The sequence below is a fragment of the Neoarius graeffei genome, chromosome 18, assembly GCF_027579695.1.
Source record: "Neoarius graeffei isolate fNeoGra1 chromosome 18, fNeoGra1.pri, whole genome shotgun sequence".
NCBI classification, from domain to species: domain Eukaryota; kingdom Metazoa; phylum Chordata; class Actinopteri; order Siluriformes; family Ariidae; genus Neoarius; species Neoarius graeffei.
In genome coordinates, this window is record NC_083586.1 from 24,816,521 (window position 1) to 24,832,024 (window position 15,504).

The following is a 15,504-nucleotide window of genomic DNA, read 5'->3' on the forward strand; positions in this document are numbered from 1 at the left end:
ACAGTCATCATGCAACTCCTCAAATAACATTACGTTTTTCAGGCGTTTTTTACCCCAAGGATAGGTCATGGCTAATATGGTTATATATATATGCACAATTATTTTAACACTTATGCTTTGATTGTAGACGAGTAAATGACTTCCACTTCAACGCTGATCGTTTACTCCCAGTCACCGAGGCTCCAAAGAAATACACACTAGTAGATGAAATTCAGCAAGTTGATAAATGAACACACCGATCTGAGGAAAAGCCCGGGAGTCACGTTCCTTAGCAACCAGATTGCCCAGCCATCGGTTCCATCCCACTGACAGTGTAGCAGCTCGCAGTTTGTAACGGAACGCTGTTGAATATTATAATAGCAGCCAACAGCTACACTGTCAATCTTACTATCTCTGCTAGCAATGGTTCCATATATCCACCAGGGGGAACCAAACGTTGTATGGTCTGCACAGTACTCGGGTCTATCATTACTACCAGAGTGGATTACCAGAGAGCAACCCCCCCCCCCCCCAAAAAAACCCTCTTTGGATCTGCATGAATTACACAAGTCGCCCAAAATGCCGGGGAAAAAGCAGAATGCGCCGAAAAGCACGCCGTTTGCACGCCTGATGGTTCAAGAGGCTCTCCTTCTACGCTAATTGGAATCCTATTAATTTTGTTTGATGTCATTTTCTAATTTTATGTTTTAAGGTGTGTGAGCATTATACTAGGGTGTTTGTGTTCCCCCCCGAATTACTTTCTTTTAAAATGGAGCTACATTATCAAAAAGTATAGCAGAAAGTTGACTCGAAGCATTCAGTTAGTTAATCAAGTTCTGCGGGGTCCGATAGTGATCCAATCAAAGTTGATAACTCTGGGCGACTATTGATCAAACTTTGTGCAGCAGTTGATGTGAATGGACTTTTGAGGTGATGGCATGGCAAAGTGCATATATTATTGCTAAGACATTACAAATGAGAGAAGATAATGATCTGAGGGAGCTTCAGACTGTGGAAGTGTGATTATATTTTCTGTATTTATTATGAACACCAGTATTAGATTGAGAGAGTGTGACCACCGTTATGAGTGGGTCCTATGACATTCTGACTAACCCCTACTGAATCTAGAATGGACATGAATGCTGTTCTCAGATGGTCTTCCAGGTTATCAAAACAAATATTAAAATCTCCAGCAATTAATTCTTTGTCTAAAGAAACATCCAGGTTTGAGATGAAATGCGCAAATTCACAAAGGAACTTAGAAAACAGACCCCGGGTCTGGAAATAATAATGAGACTGGGTAGACTTATTGTGTTTGGCTACATATGTTAGTATAAAGAATTTCAAACGTATTGAATTTTGTTCAGGTTTTTGTATGATACCTAGATTATCATTATAAATAACTATAATGCCTTCTGCTCTACCAGTTACACAAGGCTCATGCATATAGCTTCATTTAAATGCTATATAATCATTTGGTTTGATCCACATTTCCATTAAACACAGTCCATTAAACAACTGATCAGTAAAAATTCCAATGACAATTAGTTGCATGCTGCAGTACTACAATGATAGTGTTGCAGTTAAATCATTACTTGTATGGTGGTAATTAAGGACTACTTAACGACTACTTAAGATCGAAAGAAAACAGTAATAGTCTTATTTTAAACAACACTAAGATTACACATTTTAAAAGGGTCATACAACTTGAACAATAAATTTCAAAGTACAGATCATTTTCAGCAAAAACTAACAGTAACAACTATATTTAATTTGACAATTTTAAATCATGCAAAGTCTCTGAGTTAGTGCACTTGTGGGTCTTAAATGTAACCAAATAAGTAAACGTCTTGCCACACTGTGAGCAGTGAAATGGCTTCTCTCCGGCGTGAATGCGCTGGTGTGTTTGGAGATTACTCTGATAAATAAAACTCTTTCCACACTGTGAGCAGTGATACGGCCTCTCTCCTGTGTGAATGCGCTGGTGTGTTAGGAGATTACTCTGATAAGTAAAACTCTTTCCACACTGTAAGCAGTGATATGGCTTCTCTCCTGTGTGAATGCGCTGGTGTTTTAGGAGATCACTCTGACGAGTAAAACTCTTTCCACACTGTGAGCAGTGATACGGCTTCTCTCCTGTGTGAATGCGCTGGTGTTGTTGGAGATCACTCTGACGAGTAAAACTCTTTCCACACTGTGAGCAGTGATGCGGCTTCTCTCCTGTGTGAATACGCTGGTGTTGTTGGAGATTACTCTGCTGAGTAAAACTCTTTCCACACTGTGAGCACAGATATGGCTTCTCTCCTGTGTGAATGCGCTGGTGTGTTTGGAGATCACTCTGACGAGTAAAACTCTTCCCACACTGGGAGCAGTGAAACGGCTTCTCTCCTGTGTGAATACGCTGATGTCTTTGGAGATGACTCTGAAGAGTAAAATTCTTTCCACACTGTGAGCAGTGATACGGCTTCTCTCCTGTGTGAATACGCTGGTGTTGTTGGAGATAACTCTGATGAGTAAAACTCTTCCCACATTGTGAGCAGTGAAACGGCTTCTCTCCTGTGTAAATGCGCTGATGTCTTTGGAGATTATTCTGACAAGTAAATCTCTTTCCACACTGTGAGCAGTGATACGGCTTCTCTCCTGTGTGAATACGCTGGTGTTGTTGGAGATTACTCTGATGAGTAAAACGCTTTCCACACTGTGAGCAGTGAAATGGTTTCTCTCCTGTGTGACTGCGCTGATGTCGCTGGAGATCACTCTGACGCGCAAATCTCTTTCCACACTGTAAGCAGTGATACGGCTTCTCTCCTGTGTGAATGTGCTGGTGTGTTTGGAGGTCACTCTGACGAGTAAAACTCTTTCCACACTGTGAGCACTGAAACGGCTTCTCTCCTGTGTGAATGCGCTGGTGTTGCTGGAGAGTACTCTGATGAGTAAAACTTTTCCCACACTGTAAGCAGTGATACGGCTTCTCTCCTGTGTGAATGAGCTGGTGTTTTTGAAGATGACTCTGACGAGTAAAACTCTTCCCACACTGTGAGCAGTGATGCGGCTTCTCTCCTGTGTGAATGCGCTCGTGTTTTTGGAGGTAACTCTGAAGAGTAAAACTCTTCCCACACTGTGAGCAGTGATACGGCTTCTCTCCTGTGTGAATGCGCTGATGTTGTTGGAGAGTACTCTGTTGAGTAAAATTCTTTCCACACTGTGAGCAGTGATACGGCTTCTCTCCTGTGTGAATGCGCTGGTGTCGTTGGAGATCACTCTGACGAGTAAAACTCTTCCCACACTGTGAGCAGCGATACGGCTTCTCTCCTGTGTGAATGCGCTGGTGTTGTTGGAGATCACTTTGACGACTAAAACTCTTCCCACACTGTGAGCAGTAATGTGGCTTTCCTCCTGTGTGACTGTACTGGTTTGTCTTGAGTGCATTCTGATGACCAAAACTCTTCCCACAGTCTGAGCAGTGGTGAATTCCCTTCTGTACATCATTGTGAGAAGAATCACAGCTGAAAGTATCAGCTGATGTTGGCTGACAACTGGAGCATTTGGAGGGGATTTGAAATTCATATTTACTCTCTCTTGATTCCCGAAGTCTCACATATTCTTCATCGTGGCATCTCTGGATGTGTTTGTCTAGGTAAATTTGAGATGCATAGGAATGAGGACATGTGGAGGAGGAAAAAACTTGCAGCAGAGCGTTCTTTACTTCTGGAGAGGTGAAAGGACAAACGTACCAGAAATTGAACATGACATGCAAGAAGATCATAAAATCTAACATTAGCCCAATGTAAGGGAGCATTTTTACTGAACCTCAAACAAAAAAATTTGAGGAATAAGATATAGCAGCCACTAGCTAGTTAGGAATAATGGTCAATTCAATCAGGTGCTGGAACAGCAGCTCTGCACAGCTCTGACCATAGCCCTGTGGGTCTGAGCGACCAAAGCGGAGCTGTTGGTTTCTGTTTGATATAATGACAAGTCTAGGTAAATGGAAAGCCTAGCCTTATTTATACCTTGTCCAGGATTGAGAAGGAGACTCAGCCCTAGCATTCAATGTTCTGAAAGATACAATGGGCCTTATTTATCAAGCAGGATATGAATAGCTTTATCTAGTAGCATTTACACAAGAAAATCTGTATCTTTACATATGAATTAGGTTGTCACATTTTAAAATGCTTAATAATTTCAATTACACATACATTTAATGAAATCAAATTTTGTGGGATTTTGTGAAACCCAGTTGATTCATATTAATGTAATTGGTGAAAGAAAGCCAACATCCATAAACCAGAACGTCAAGGTTGTAGTAGCTCATCTGACCTGCTATCAAAACAACCATGACTATCAAAACATCAAACAGAACTGAAATGTGACAATGTGAGAGAGGACAAACCTCCTCAACAAATTTGTTTACAACAGGAACGTCAAGAAAAATAACTAAATTTTGTTCCCCAAGGGAAGATCTACCCAAAACATCAATAAGAACTGAATTCGCATGATAAATGAGAGAGGAGATACAATTCTAGTCAGAAGAAAATTTGTTAAAGTTGACCTAATTACTAATTTGTTTGCAAAAAATTGACAATACAATGACCAAGTTTTGTGCAGAAGGGCTAGTTCTTTCAGATAAAACAATCAGAACTGAAATCCATTGAGAACTGAGGAAGGAGACACGATTTAACTGAAAAACAAAAGGTGTAAACAAATTGTTTACAAAAAAAAATGACCAAGTCTTGTTCCCTGAGGGAAGATCTAACCAAAACATCGATCAGGACTAAAATCGGGTGAGAACTGCGAGAGGAGATACAATTCTAATGAGAAGTCCCAAAATTCATGAAGTTGACCTAATTAGCAGTTCATTAGCAAAAATTTGACAATACAATGACCAAGTATTGTGCAGTATGACTAGTTCTTTCAAGCGAAACAATTAGAACTGAAATCCATTGAGAACAGAGGGAGGAGATACGATTTAACTGAAAATAAAGTTGTAAACAAATTGCTTCCAACAGGAAAATCAACAAACAAATGACCAAGTTTTGTTCCTCATGTGAAGATCTACCCAAAAACATTGATCAGAACTGAAAGAGGAGATAAAATTCTAGTGAGAGGCCTGGAAAATTCGTTAATTTGGCCTAATTACTAACTCGTTAGCAAAAAATTTAACAAAACAATGACCAAGTTTTCTGCGGCATGAGGAGTTCTTTCAAACAAAACAACTGGAACAGAAATCTGTGGAGAACTGATGGAGGAGATACAATTTAACTGAATTGTGGACAACGGACGGATGCCATGGCAATAGGTCATGGCCAGATGAGCTCATCTCATCACCTCTAGCCGCTTTATCCTGTTCTACAGGGTCGCAGGCAAGCTGGAGCCTTTCCCAGCTGACTACGGGCGAAAGGCGGGGTACACCCTGGACAAGTCGCCAGGTCATCACAGGGCTGACACATAGACACAGACAACCATTCACACTCACATTCACACCTACAGTCAATTTAGAGTCACCAGTTAACCTAACCTGCATGTCTTTGGACTGTGGGGGAAACCGGAGCACCCGGAGGAAACCCACGCGGACACGGGGAGAACATGCAAACTCCGCACAGAAAGGCCCTCGCCGGCTCCGGGGCTCGAACCTGGACCTTCTTGCTGTGAGGTGACAGATACGTCCATCTTATCCACAAGTGTTTCTTGACCTCATCCACAAATGATTTCAAGAAGATACAGTGTATTTATTGATTATAAACCATAATTTTTTTGCTTCGTTTTTCACCTGCTGTTACATTTCTTTTACAAACAACAAATTTGATTAAAGGCAGGACACCATGTTCTTCATAGTCTTCATCAGGAAATGGCTCAAAACGCAAATATAATCCACAGTATAGATCGCTATCACTGACATCATCACTACCGGAAGTAATAGTGCTCTTCGCCATATTGGAAGACCAACAAACTCATGGTTAGGGGGAAATAATGGCAGTGGTAAGTGAATCCACGAGAATAAAGTGGAGTGGCAAACGACTTAAACAAATCTGAGGTGTTTTATTTACGATTTATTGACCCAACAGTAGACTTGAAATAAACCTGTGTGCGACTTGGGGAAAAACAGTGGCTAGTCTGTGCATGGTCTGTGGACATGGTAGATTATTTCAAAACCCTGAAGCCTGCTGAAAGGAAGAGATATGTAGAGAAACTGACTCCAACTGATGGTTTTGACCCTTACAGTGATGCTGGGGCAAGATGTTGACATCCTGCCAGCTGTAACCGATCCAGACATAGTAAATTATCTGGTATTCTCACCAAGTGCCTACACCATGGACAGTCTAAAAGCCTACAAAAGCCTGGATGCTGATAATCAGTTTGTGTGTGGTTGGGTTTGTCATGTGTTTGTCAGGATTAAGAATGAAAATCATGTTGTGAAATGCAAGGTAATTTTCTGTATTATTCAGATTAATATCAGTAAAAAGTAAAATAAATTTCCCATGGGAACTAGATTAAATTATTTTTATGCTCATCAGCAGCAGCATGAGAATACTCAACAAAAAATAACCTCCAATAAAAATAACCACTTCACGTTCATAATACAACCTCCAGTATTCAATGAACACCAGAGGCCCTGTGAAGTGTTTGTGTGCATCTCTCACGCTGGTCTTCCAATATGGCAGTGCAAACATAAATCAAGTGACCTCTGATGTCACGCGGTAGCGGTCCATTTCAGAATAACCAGCGCTGAGTTTATTTAGGATGTTGAATGGAAGATATACATGTTATTTACCATCTGGGAGGTCCGTATCGTGAAAAACCGTGACTGAGATCTTGAAAGTATTGACCGAGGCCCTCTGGGCCGAGGTCAGTATTCAAGGCCGAGGTCACGGTATTTCGCCATACGAACAGACCTTAAGCTGGTAAATAATCTCATCTCATTATCTCTAGCCGCTTTATCCTGTTCTACAGGGTCGCAGGCAAGCTGGAGCCTATCCCAGCTGACTACGGGCGAAAGGCGGGGTACACCCTGGACAAGTCGCCAGGTCATCACAGGGCTGACACATAGACACAGACAACCATTCACACTCACATCCACACCTACAGTCAATTTAGAGTCACCAGTTAACCTAACCTGCATGTCTTTGGACTGTGGGGGAAACCGGAGCACCCGGAGGAAACCCACGAGGACACGGGGAGAACATGCAAACTCCACACAGAAAGGCCTTCGCCGGCCACGGGGCTCAAACCCGGACCTTCTTGCTGTGAGGTGACAGATACGTCCATCTTATCCACAAGTGTTTCTTGACCTCATCCACAAATGATTTCAAGAAGATACAGTGTATTTATTGATTATAAACCTGAAAGGGAAAACTGAGCCGAGGCGAGCCGCGCCGCCATTTTGAATCTTCATTCACGGCTGTAATGCAAATTGCTTCCTCCTCGGTATACAAGTGCACTTCTATGGCAGGAAAAAAAAACTACATTTTGCAGCCTATGTAGTCCCCTATTTATACAAAATTGAGTCATTCAGGATTCAGACAGGCGGCACGGTGGTGTAGTGGTTAGCGCTGTCGCCTCACAGCAAGAAGGTCCTGGATTCGAGCCCCGGGGCCGGCGAGGGCCTTTCTGTGTGGAGTTTGCATGTTCTCCCCGTGTCCACGTGGGTTTCCTCCGGGTGCTCCGGTTTCCCCCACAGTCCAAAGACATGCAGGTTAGGTTAACTGGTGACTCTAAATTGACCGTAGGTGTGAATGAGAGTGTGAATGGTTGTCTGTGTCTATGTGTCAGCCCTGTGATGACCTGGCGACTTGTCCAGGGTGTACCCCGCCTTTCGCCCGTAGTCAGCTGGGATAGGCTCCAGCTTGCCTGCGACCCTGTAGAACAGGATAAAGCGGCTAGAGATAATGAGATGAGATGAGGATTCAGACATGTTTCTGCTCGGCGTTAGCAAGTTACAGGTTTTTAGCTTTCTCCAGAAATGTTTTCTTTTATTTTGTCTTCCTCAGGGTAGTAAAACTCGCTTTTGCTGTGAACACTGTCGTTATCGCTATCCATGCTGTAAAATTTATGCTATTCTCCTGAGAAATGCGAAAATAAACGTTGACAAAAATTGCTACGATGTTGTTTGTTGTTGTGAACGAGTGAGTCGCCAGAGGTCCATAACCGGGGTCTGTATCGTAGGATACGGACCCGCTCGCCAGCCAATCAGAGCGCAGGATTTGATGGAAACCGGACCGCGAAAAAAATAGAAGTTTGGTTATTTTCCTTCTGTCATCAGTATTAGTTTTACTTGTGAGAAATGTAGATTAATTAGCACTCTTCTGGAGAAGAGCCAGACTTTACAGATCTAGCAATAGCAAGAGATTCAGTGGGCTGACTTCACATGTCTCAAAGGAAGCTGACAGACTTCACCCTCTCTGGTTGGTCATTGTCATATGATAAAGACCTAACCTGGTTGGTGTAGCTGCCCAAAATGAGTTCTCTGGGGGAGTGCTGTGGTTATTGTAGACTCCATTGTACAACAACTTTCATCTCAGAAACACTGGTAAGCTAAGAAATGTGTCACTGGATGATGCAGAAAATAACCTTTATAATCTCTTAGACTATAGTAACACCTTGCTGTCTGGTTGCTCCTGTAGGTGCAGGACTGAGTTCTTTGGTGTACTCCTCTTCATACCACACCAAGAGCTCCTGTCCTGGGTTAATGGGTCGACAGCAACGATACAGAATTTCCCCTCGATACTGAAATGCCACAAGATTCTGTTCTTCATCATTCCGGGCACAATTCACGTACCTAAAAGAGTGAGGCAACATTCCAGAAAAGGTAAAAATCAGATCAGAGTTACAGACTTGGAGAAAGCATAGTGGAGATATCAGTGACAGCAAGAAGAAAGTTCTTCCAACAAATGAGGAGTTGTAAAATCAATCACTAAAAAGACCCAACAACTGGTGTATTCCTCACCTCATCCAATTCACATGCATCTCTCTTTTGGCATCGATGTATTCTTCACACTGCATGCTCCTGTATATCTGTAGAAAAATTACACATTTACATTTTCTTCACTAAATCAATCTATAGCTTTAAATGAGATACAGAAATGAGAACGATGGCTTATACCAATATTATATTAAGCCTCATGAAGGCTGAATTAAAGGTTTTTGACTGTATCATTAGATTCACAAAACAGCCGACAAGCTCCAAGATGAATTTAGTAACTATAGGAAAATGCAGGCAAGGCTTTTCATCAGAATTTAGGCAAAGGAAAGGTTTCTCATCAAAGGCTTTATGTTTTTGACATGGCAAAGTTGTGCTGTGAATCAGACATCTCTAATAAACATCTGTCCCTTGTGTTTTGGTGTCTAAACAGACAGCTACAAAAATGCACAACTTGAAAGTCAGTTCTGTCATTAAATGGGTTTTATTTACAGTGGTGCTTGAAAGTTTGCGAACCCTTTAGAATTTTCTATATTTCTGCATAAATGACCTAAAACATCATCAGATTTTCATACAAGTCCTAAAAGTAGGTAAAGAGAACCCAGTTAAATAAATGAGACAAAAATATTATACCTGGTCATTTATTTATTGAGGAAAAATGATCCAATATTACATATCTGTGAGTGGCAAAAGGATGTGAACCTTTGCTTTCAGTATCTGGTGTGACCCCCTTGTGCAGCAATAACTGCAACTAAACGTTTGCGGTAACTGTTGATCAGTCCTGCACACCGGCTTGGAGGAATTTTAGCCCATTCCTCCATACAGAACAGCTTCAACTCTGGGATGTTGGTGGGTTTCCTCACATGAACTGCTCGCTTCAGGTCCTTCCACAACATTTTGACTGGATTAAAGGTCAGGACCTTGACTTGGCCATTCTAAAATGTTAACTTTATTCTTCTTTAACCATTCTTTGGTAGAACGACTTGTGTGCTTATGGTCATTGTCTTGCTGCATGACCCACCTTCTCTTGAGATTCAGTTCATAGACAGATGTCCTGACATTTTCCTTTAGAATTCGCTGGTATAATTCAGAATTCATTGTTCCATCAATGATGGCAAGCCGTCCTGGCCCAGATGCAGCAAAACAGGCCCAAACCATGATACTACCACCACCATATTTCACAGATGGGATAAGGTTCTTATGCTGGAATGCAGCGTTTTCCTTTCTCCAAACATAACGTTTCTAACGGTTATTGAAACCAAAAAGTTCTATTTTGGTCTCATTCGTCCGCAAAACATTTTTCCAATAGCCTTCTGGCTTGCCCACATGATCTTTAGCAAACTGTAGACGAGCAGCAATGTTCTTTTTGGAGAGCAGTGGCTTTTTCCTTGCAACCCTGCCATGCACACCATCGTTGTTCAATGTTCTCCTGATGGTGGACTCATGAACATTAGCCAATGTGAGAGAGGCCTTCAGTTGCTTAAAAGTTACCCTGGGGTCCTTTGTGACCTCACTGACTATTACACGCCTTGCTCTTGGAGTGATCTTTGTTGGTCAACCATTTCTGGGGAGGATAACAATGGTCTTGAATTTCCTCCGTTTGTACACAATCTGTCTGACTGTGGATTGGTGGAGTCCAAACTCTTTAGAGATGGTTTTGTAACCTTTTCCAGTCTGATGAGCATCAACAACACTTTTTCTGAGGTCCTCAGAAATGTCCTTTGTTCGTGCCATGATACACTTCCACAAACGTGTTGTGAAGATAAGACTTTGACAGATCCCGGTTCTTTAAATAAAACAGGGTCCCCACTCACACCTGATTGTCATCCCATTGATTGCAAACACCTGACTCTAATTTCACCTTCGAATTAACTGCTAATCCTAGAGGTTCACATACTTTTGCCACTCACAGATATGTAATATTGGATGATTTTCCTCAATAAATAAATGACCAAGTATAATATTTTTGTCTCATTTGTTTACTGGGTTCTCTTTATCTACTTTTAGGACTTGTGTGAAAATCTGATGTTGTTTTAGGGCATATTTATCTCTCGTCTCGTCTTCTTCCGCTTATCCAGGACCGGGTCGCGGAGGCAGCAGTCTAAGCATGGAAGCCCAAACTTCCCTTTCCCCAGACACCTCGGCCAGCTCCTCGGGAAGAACACCGAGGCGTTCCCAGGCCAGCCGAGAGACATAGTCCCTCCAGCGTGTCCTGGGTCTTCCCCGGGGCCTCCTCCCGGGGGGACATGCCTGGAACACCTCCCCAGGGAGGCGTCCAGGAGGCATCCGAAAAAGATGCCCGAGCCACCTCAGCTGGTTCCTCTCGATGTGGAGGAGCAGCGGCTCTACTCCGAGCTCCTCCCGAGTGACTGTGCTTCTCACCCTATCTCTAAGGGAGCGCCCAGCCACCCTGCGAAGGAAACTCATTTCAGCCGCTTGTATCCGCGATCTTGTTCTTTCTGTCATTACCCAAAGCTCATGACCATAGGTGAGAGTCGGAACGTAGATCGACCGGTAAATTGAGAGCTTCGCCTTTTGGCTCAGCTCCTTCTTCACCACGACGGACCGGTAAAGCGACCGCATCACTGCGGAGGCTGCACCGATCCGCCTGTCGATCTCACGCTCCATCCTTCCCTCACTCGTGAACAAGATCCCGAGATACTTAAACTCCTCCACTTGAGGCAGGACTTCTCCACCAACCTGGAGAGGGCAAGCCACCCTTTTCCGGTCGAGAACCATGGCCTCGGACTTGGAGGTGCTGATTCTCATCCCAGCCGCTTCACACTCGACTGCAAACCGCCCCAGTGCATGCTGAAGGTCCTGGTTTGAAGAAGCCAACAGGACAACATCATCCGCAAAAAGCAGAGATGAAATCCTGTGGTTCCCAAACAGGATTCCTTCCGGCCCCTGGCTGCGCCTAGAAATTCTGTCCATAAAAATTATGAACAGAACCGGTGACAAAGGGCAGCCCTGACGGAGTCCAACATGCACTGGGAACAGGTCTGACTTACTGCCGGCAATGCGAACCAGACTCCTGCTCCGTTCGTACAGGGACCGGACAGCCCTTAGCAAAGAGCCCCGAACCCCATACTCCCGAAGCACCCCCCACAGAATACCACGGGGGACACGGTCGAATGCCTTCTCCAGATCCACAAAGCACATGTGGACTGGTTGGGCAAACTCCCATGAACCCTCGAGCACCCTATGAAGGGTATAGAGCTGGTCCAGTGTTCCGCGACCAGGACGAAAACCGCATTGTTCCTCCTGGATCCGAGGTTCGACTATCGGTCGAATTCTCCTCTCCAGTACCCTGGAGTAAACTTTCCCTGGGAGGCTGAGAAGTGTGATTCCCCTATAATTGGAGCACACTCTCCGGTCCCCTTTCTTAAAAAGAGGGACCACCACCCCAGTCTGCCACTCCAGAGGCACTGTCCCCGACCGCCACGCGATGTTGCAGAGGCGTGTCAACCAAGACAGCCCCACAACATCCAGAGACTTGAGATACTCAGGGCGGATCTCATCCACCCCCGGTGCCTTGCCACCGAGGAGCTTGCAAACCACCTCAGTGACTTCGGCTTGGGTAATGGACGAGTCCACCTCTGAGTCATCAGCCTCAGTCTCCTCAGTGGAAGACATGACGGTGGGATTGAGGAGATCCTCAAAGTATTCCTTCCACCGCCCGACAATGTCCCCAGTCGAGGTCAACAGCTCCCCACCCGCACTGTAAACAGTGTTGGCAGAGTACTGCTTCCCCCTCCTGAGGCGCCGGACGGTTTGCCAGAATTTCTTCGAGGCCGACCGATAGTCCTTCTCCATGGCCTCCCCGAACTCCTCCCAGTTCCGAGTTTTTGCCTCCGCAACTGCCCGAGCTGCAGCACGCCTGGCCTGCCGATACCCGTCGGCTGCCTCAGGAGTCCCGGAGGTCAACATGGCCCGATAGGACTCCTTCTTCAGCTTGACGGCATCCCTTACTTCCGGTGTCCACCACCGGGTTCGGGGATTGCCGCCACGACAGGCACCGGAGACCTTGCGGCCACAGCTCCGAACAGCTGCGTCCACAATGGAGGTAGAGAACATGGTCCACTCAGACTCAATGTCCCCCGCCTCCCTCGGAAGCTGGGAAAAGCTCTCCCGGAGGTGGGAGTTAAAGACCTCCCCAACAGAGTGCTCGGCCAGACGTTCCCAGCAGACCCTCACCATACGTTTGGGCCTGCCAGGTCTGTCCAGCTTCCTCCTCCGCCAGCGGATCCAACTCACCACCAGGTGGTGATCAGTTGACAACTCAGCCCCTCTCTTCACCCGAGTGTCCAAGACATAGGGTCGGAGATCAGATGACACGACTACAAAGTCGATCATCGACCTCCGACCTAAGGTGTCCTGGTGCCACGTGCACTTATGGACACCCCTATGCTCGAACATGGTGTTCGTTATGGACAAACTGTGACTAGCACAGAAGTCCAATAACAAAACACCACTCGGGTTCAGATCGGGGAGGCCGTTCCTCCCAACCACGCCCCTCCAGGTGTCACTGTCATCGCCCACGTGAGCATTGAAGTCCCCCAGTAGCACAATGGAGTCCCCAGTCTGAGCACCCCTCAGTACCTCTCCCAGGGACTCCAAGAAGGCCGGATACTCTATACTGCTATTTGGCCCGTAGGCACAAACAACAGCAAGAGCCCTCTCCCCAATCCGAAGGCGCAGAGAGGCGACCCTCTCGTTCACTGGGGTAAACTCCAACACATGGCGGCTGAGCTGGGGAGCTATAAGGAAGCCCACACCAGCCCGCCGCCGCTCACCATGGGCGACTCCAGAGAAGTGGAAAGTCCAGCCCCTCTCGAGGAGCTGGGTTCCAGAGCCCAAGCTGTGCGTGGAGGTGAGCCCGACTATCTCTAGCCGGTACCTCTCAACCTCCCGCACAAGCTCAGGCTCCTTCCCCCCAGCGAAGTGACATTCCATGTCCCAACAGCCAGCCGCTGTGTCCGGGGGTCAGGTCGTCGAGGCCCCTGCCTTCGACTGCCACCCAATCCACACTGCACCAAACCCCTACTGCTACCTCTGTGGGTGGTGAACCCACAGGAGGTCGGGCCCACGTCGCCTCTTCGGGCTGAGCCCGGCCGGGCCCCATGGGCAAAGGCCCGACCACCAAGCGCTCGCATACGAGCCCCAACCCCGGGCCTGGCTCCAGGGTGGGGCCCCGGCTGCGTCCTACCGGGCGACGTCACGGTCCTGGATTTTTTCTCCATAGGGGTTTTTTGGTGAACTGCTCTTGGTCTGGCCTGTCACCTAGGACCTGTCTGCCTTGGGAAACCCTAACAGGGGCATAATGCCCCCGACAACATAGCTCCTAGGATCATTCAAGCACACAAACCCCTCCACCACAATAAGGTGGCAGTTCTAGGAGGGGGGGGCATATTTATGCAGAAATATAAAAAATTCTGAAGATTTCACAAACTTTCAAGCACCACTGTAAAATATTTTGGATTTGTACAAGTAATATTTATTTGCCATAAGCGTTTGGGAGTAATGTTGGTTTAGTTCAGTATAGCAGTGTTCATTTTGAATTTAAAGAATTTTAAATTTAGTCTTAGTCTTTTACAGAAAATTGTAGCTTCATTTAATTTTATTGTTTCATTTTCCTCAAGATTTAATCAGTGGAACTCAATTTTAATTTTAGTCTAATTCTAGTACATGTTTTAGTCATAATTTTCTCAGACAGTTGCATGGTGCTTGCTGTAAAATGTGCCCTGTAGTTTTAAGAGGAGCTATTGCAGGAGGGGTATTGCCGGATGATCCCCCCCCAGTATGTGGCTAGTTTTGTCGCTATGCAGAAGTTACGTGGAGTTAGCCATGACTGTAATGATGACGACTGCCATTTTCATATGAAGATGTTACTTTGTTCAGACCAACACTGTGTGTGTGTGTGCACTGACTCATATACCTGTTAGAATCCAGGAGCATTACAAAAGCCATGCGAGCAGGTAAGTGAGCGAGCCTAGCGAACTGGATTCACCCCCGCTTCCCAACTACAGTCAGGAACGTGAAAAAGAGGGAAGTCAACATACTGGAATGGATTTTGCTTGAGGATATTTCTCCAGGGCAGCAGGGTGGTGTAGTGGTTAGCGCTGTCGCCTCACAGCAAGAAGGTCCAGGTTTGAGCCCCGTGGCCGGCGAGGGCCTTTCTGTGTGGAGTTTGCATGTTCTCCCTGTGGGTTTCCTCCGGGTGCTCTGATTTCCCCCACAGTCCAAAGACATGCAGCTTAGGTTAACTGGTGACTAAATTGACCGTAGGTGTGAATGTGAATGGTTGTCTGTGTCTATGTGTCAGCCCTGTGATGACCTGGCGACTTGTCCAGGGTGTACCCCACCTTTCGCCCGTAGTCAGCTGGGATAGGCTCCAGCTTGCCTGCGACCCTGTAGAACAGGATAAAGCGGCTAGAGGTAATGAGATGAGATTTCTCCTGGCTGTAAAAATTCCCTTCAGAAGTAAGCTAGGATATCTGCCTGTCCAGAACCAGCTATTTTGGCTCATCTTTATTCGCCAGGGCATAATGAACAGAGATTTTGTTTTGCTGTCTGTCTTTTTACGAGCCCTCTCTGTGGGCCTGTCA

At 45.6% G+C, this 15,504-nt stretch overlaps 1 protein-coding gene across 2 annotated transcripts in view; it reads right to left on the reverse strand.

The window, feature by feature from the left end:
- Positions 1 to 997: 997 nt before the first annotated feature.
- LOC132866039 (zinc finger protein 883-like) overlaps positions 998 to 15,504 on the reverse strand; it is a 45,220-nt gene continuing 30,713 nt past the window's right edge. The window contains exons 1-4 of one of the 2 annotated variants that reach the window (XM_060898598.1): positions 14,835 to 14,964; positions 8,924 to 8,991; positions 8,577 to 8,755; positions 998 to 3,687 (exon numbers count right to left, since the gene is read on the reverse strand). In XM_060898598.1, coding sequence (XP_060754581.1) covers positions 1,748 to 3,687; positions 8,577 to 8,755; positions 8,924 to 8,979 — 2,175 coding nt within the window. In that variant the 5' untranslated portion in view covers positions 8,980 to 8,991; positions 14,835 to 14,964 and the 3' untranslated portion in view covers positions 998 to 1,747. Of the gene's footprint in view, positions 3,688 to 8,576; positions 8,756 to 8,923; positions 8,992 to 14,834; positions 14,965 to 15,504 lie in introns of those variants that run through there. The other variant, XM_060898597.1, reaches the window with a different exon arrangement.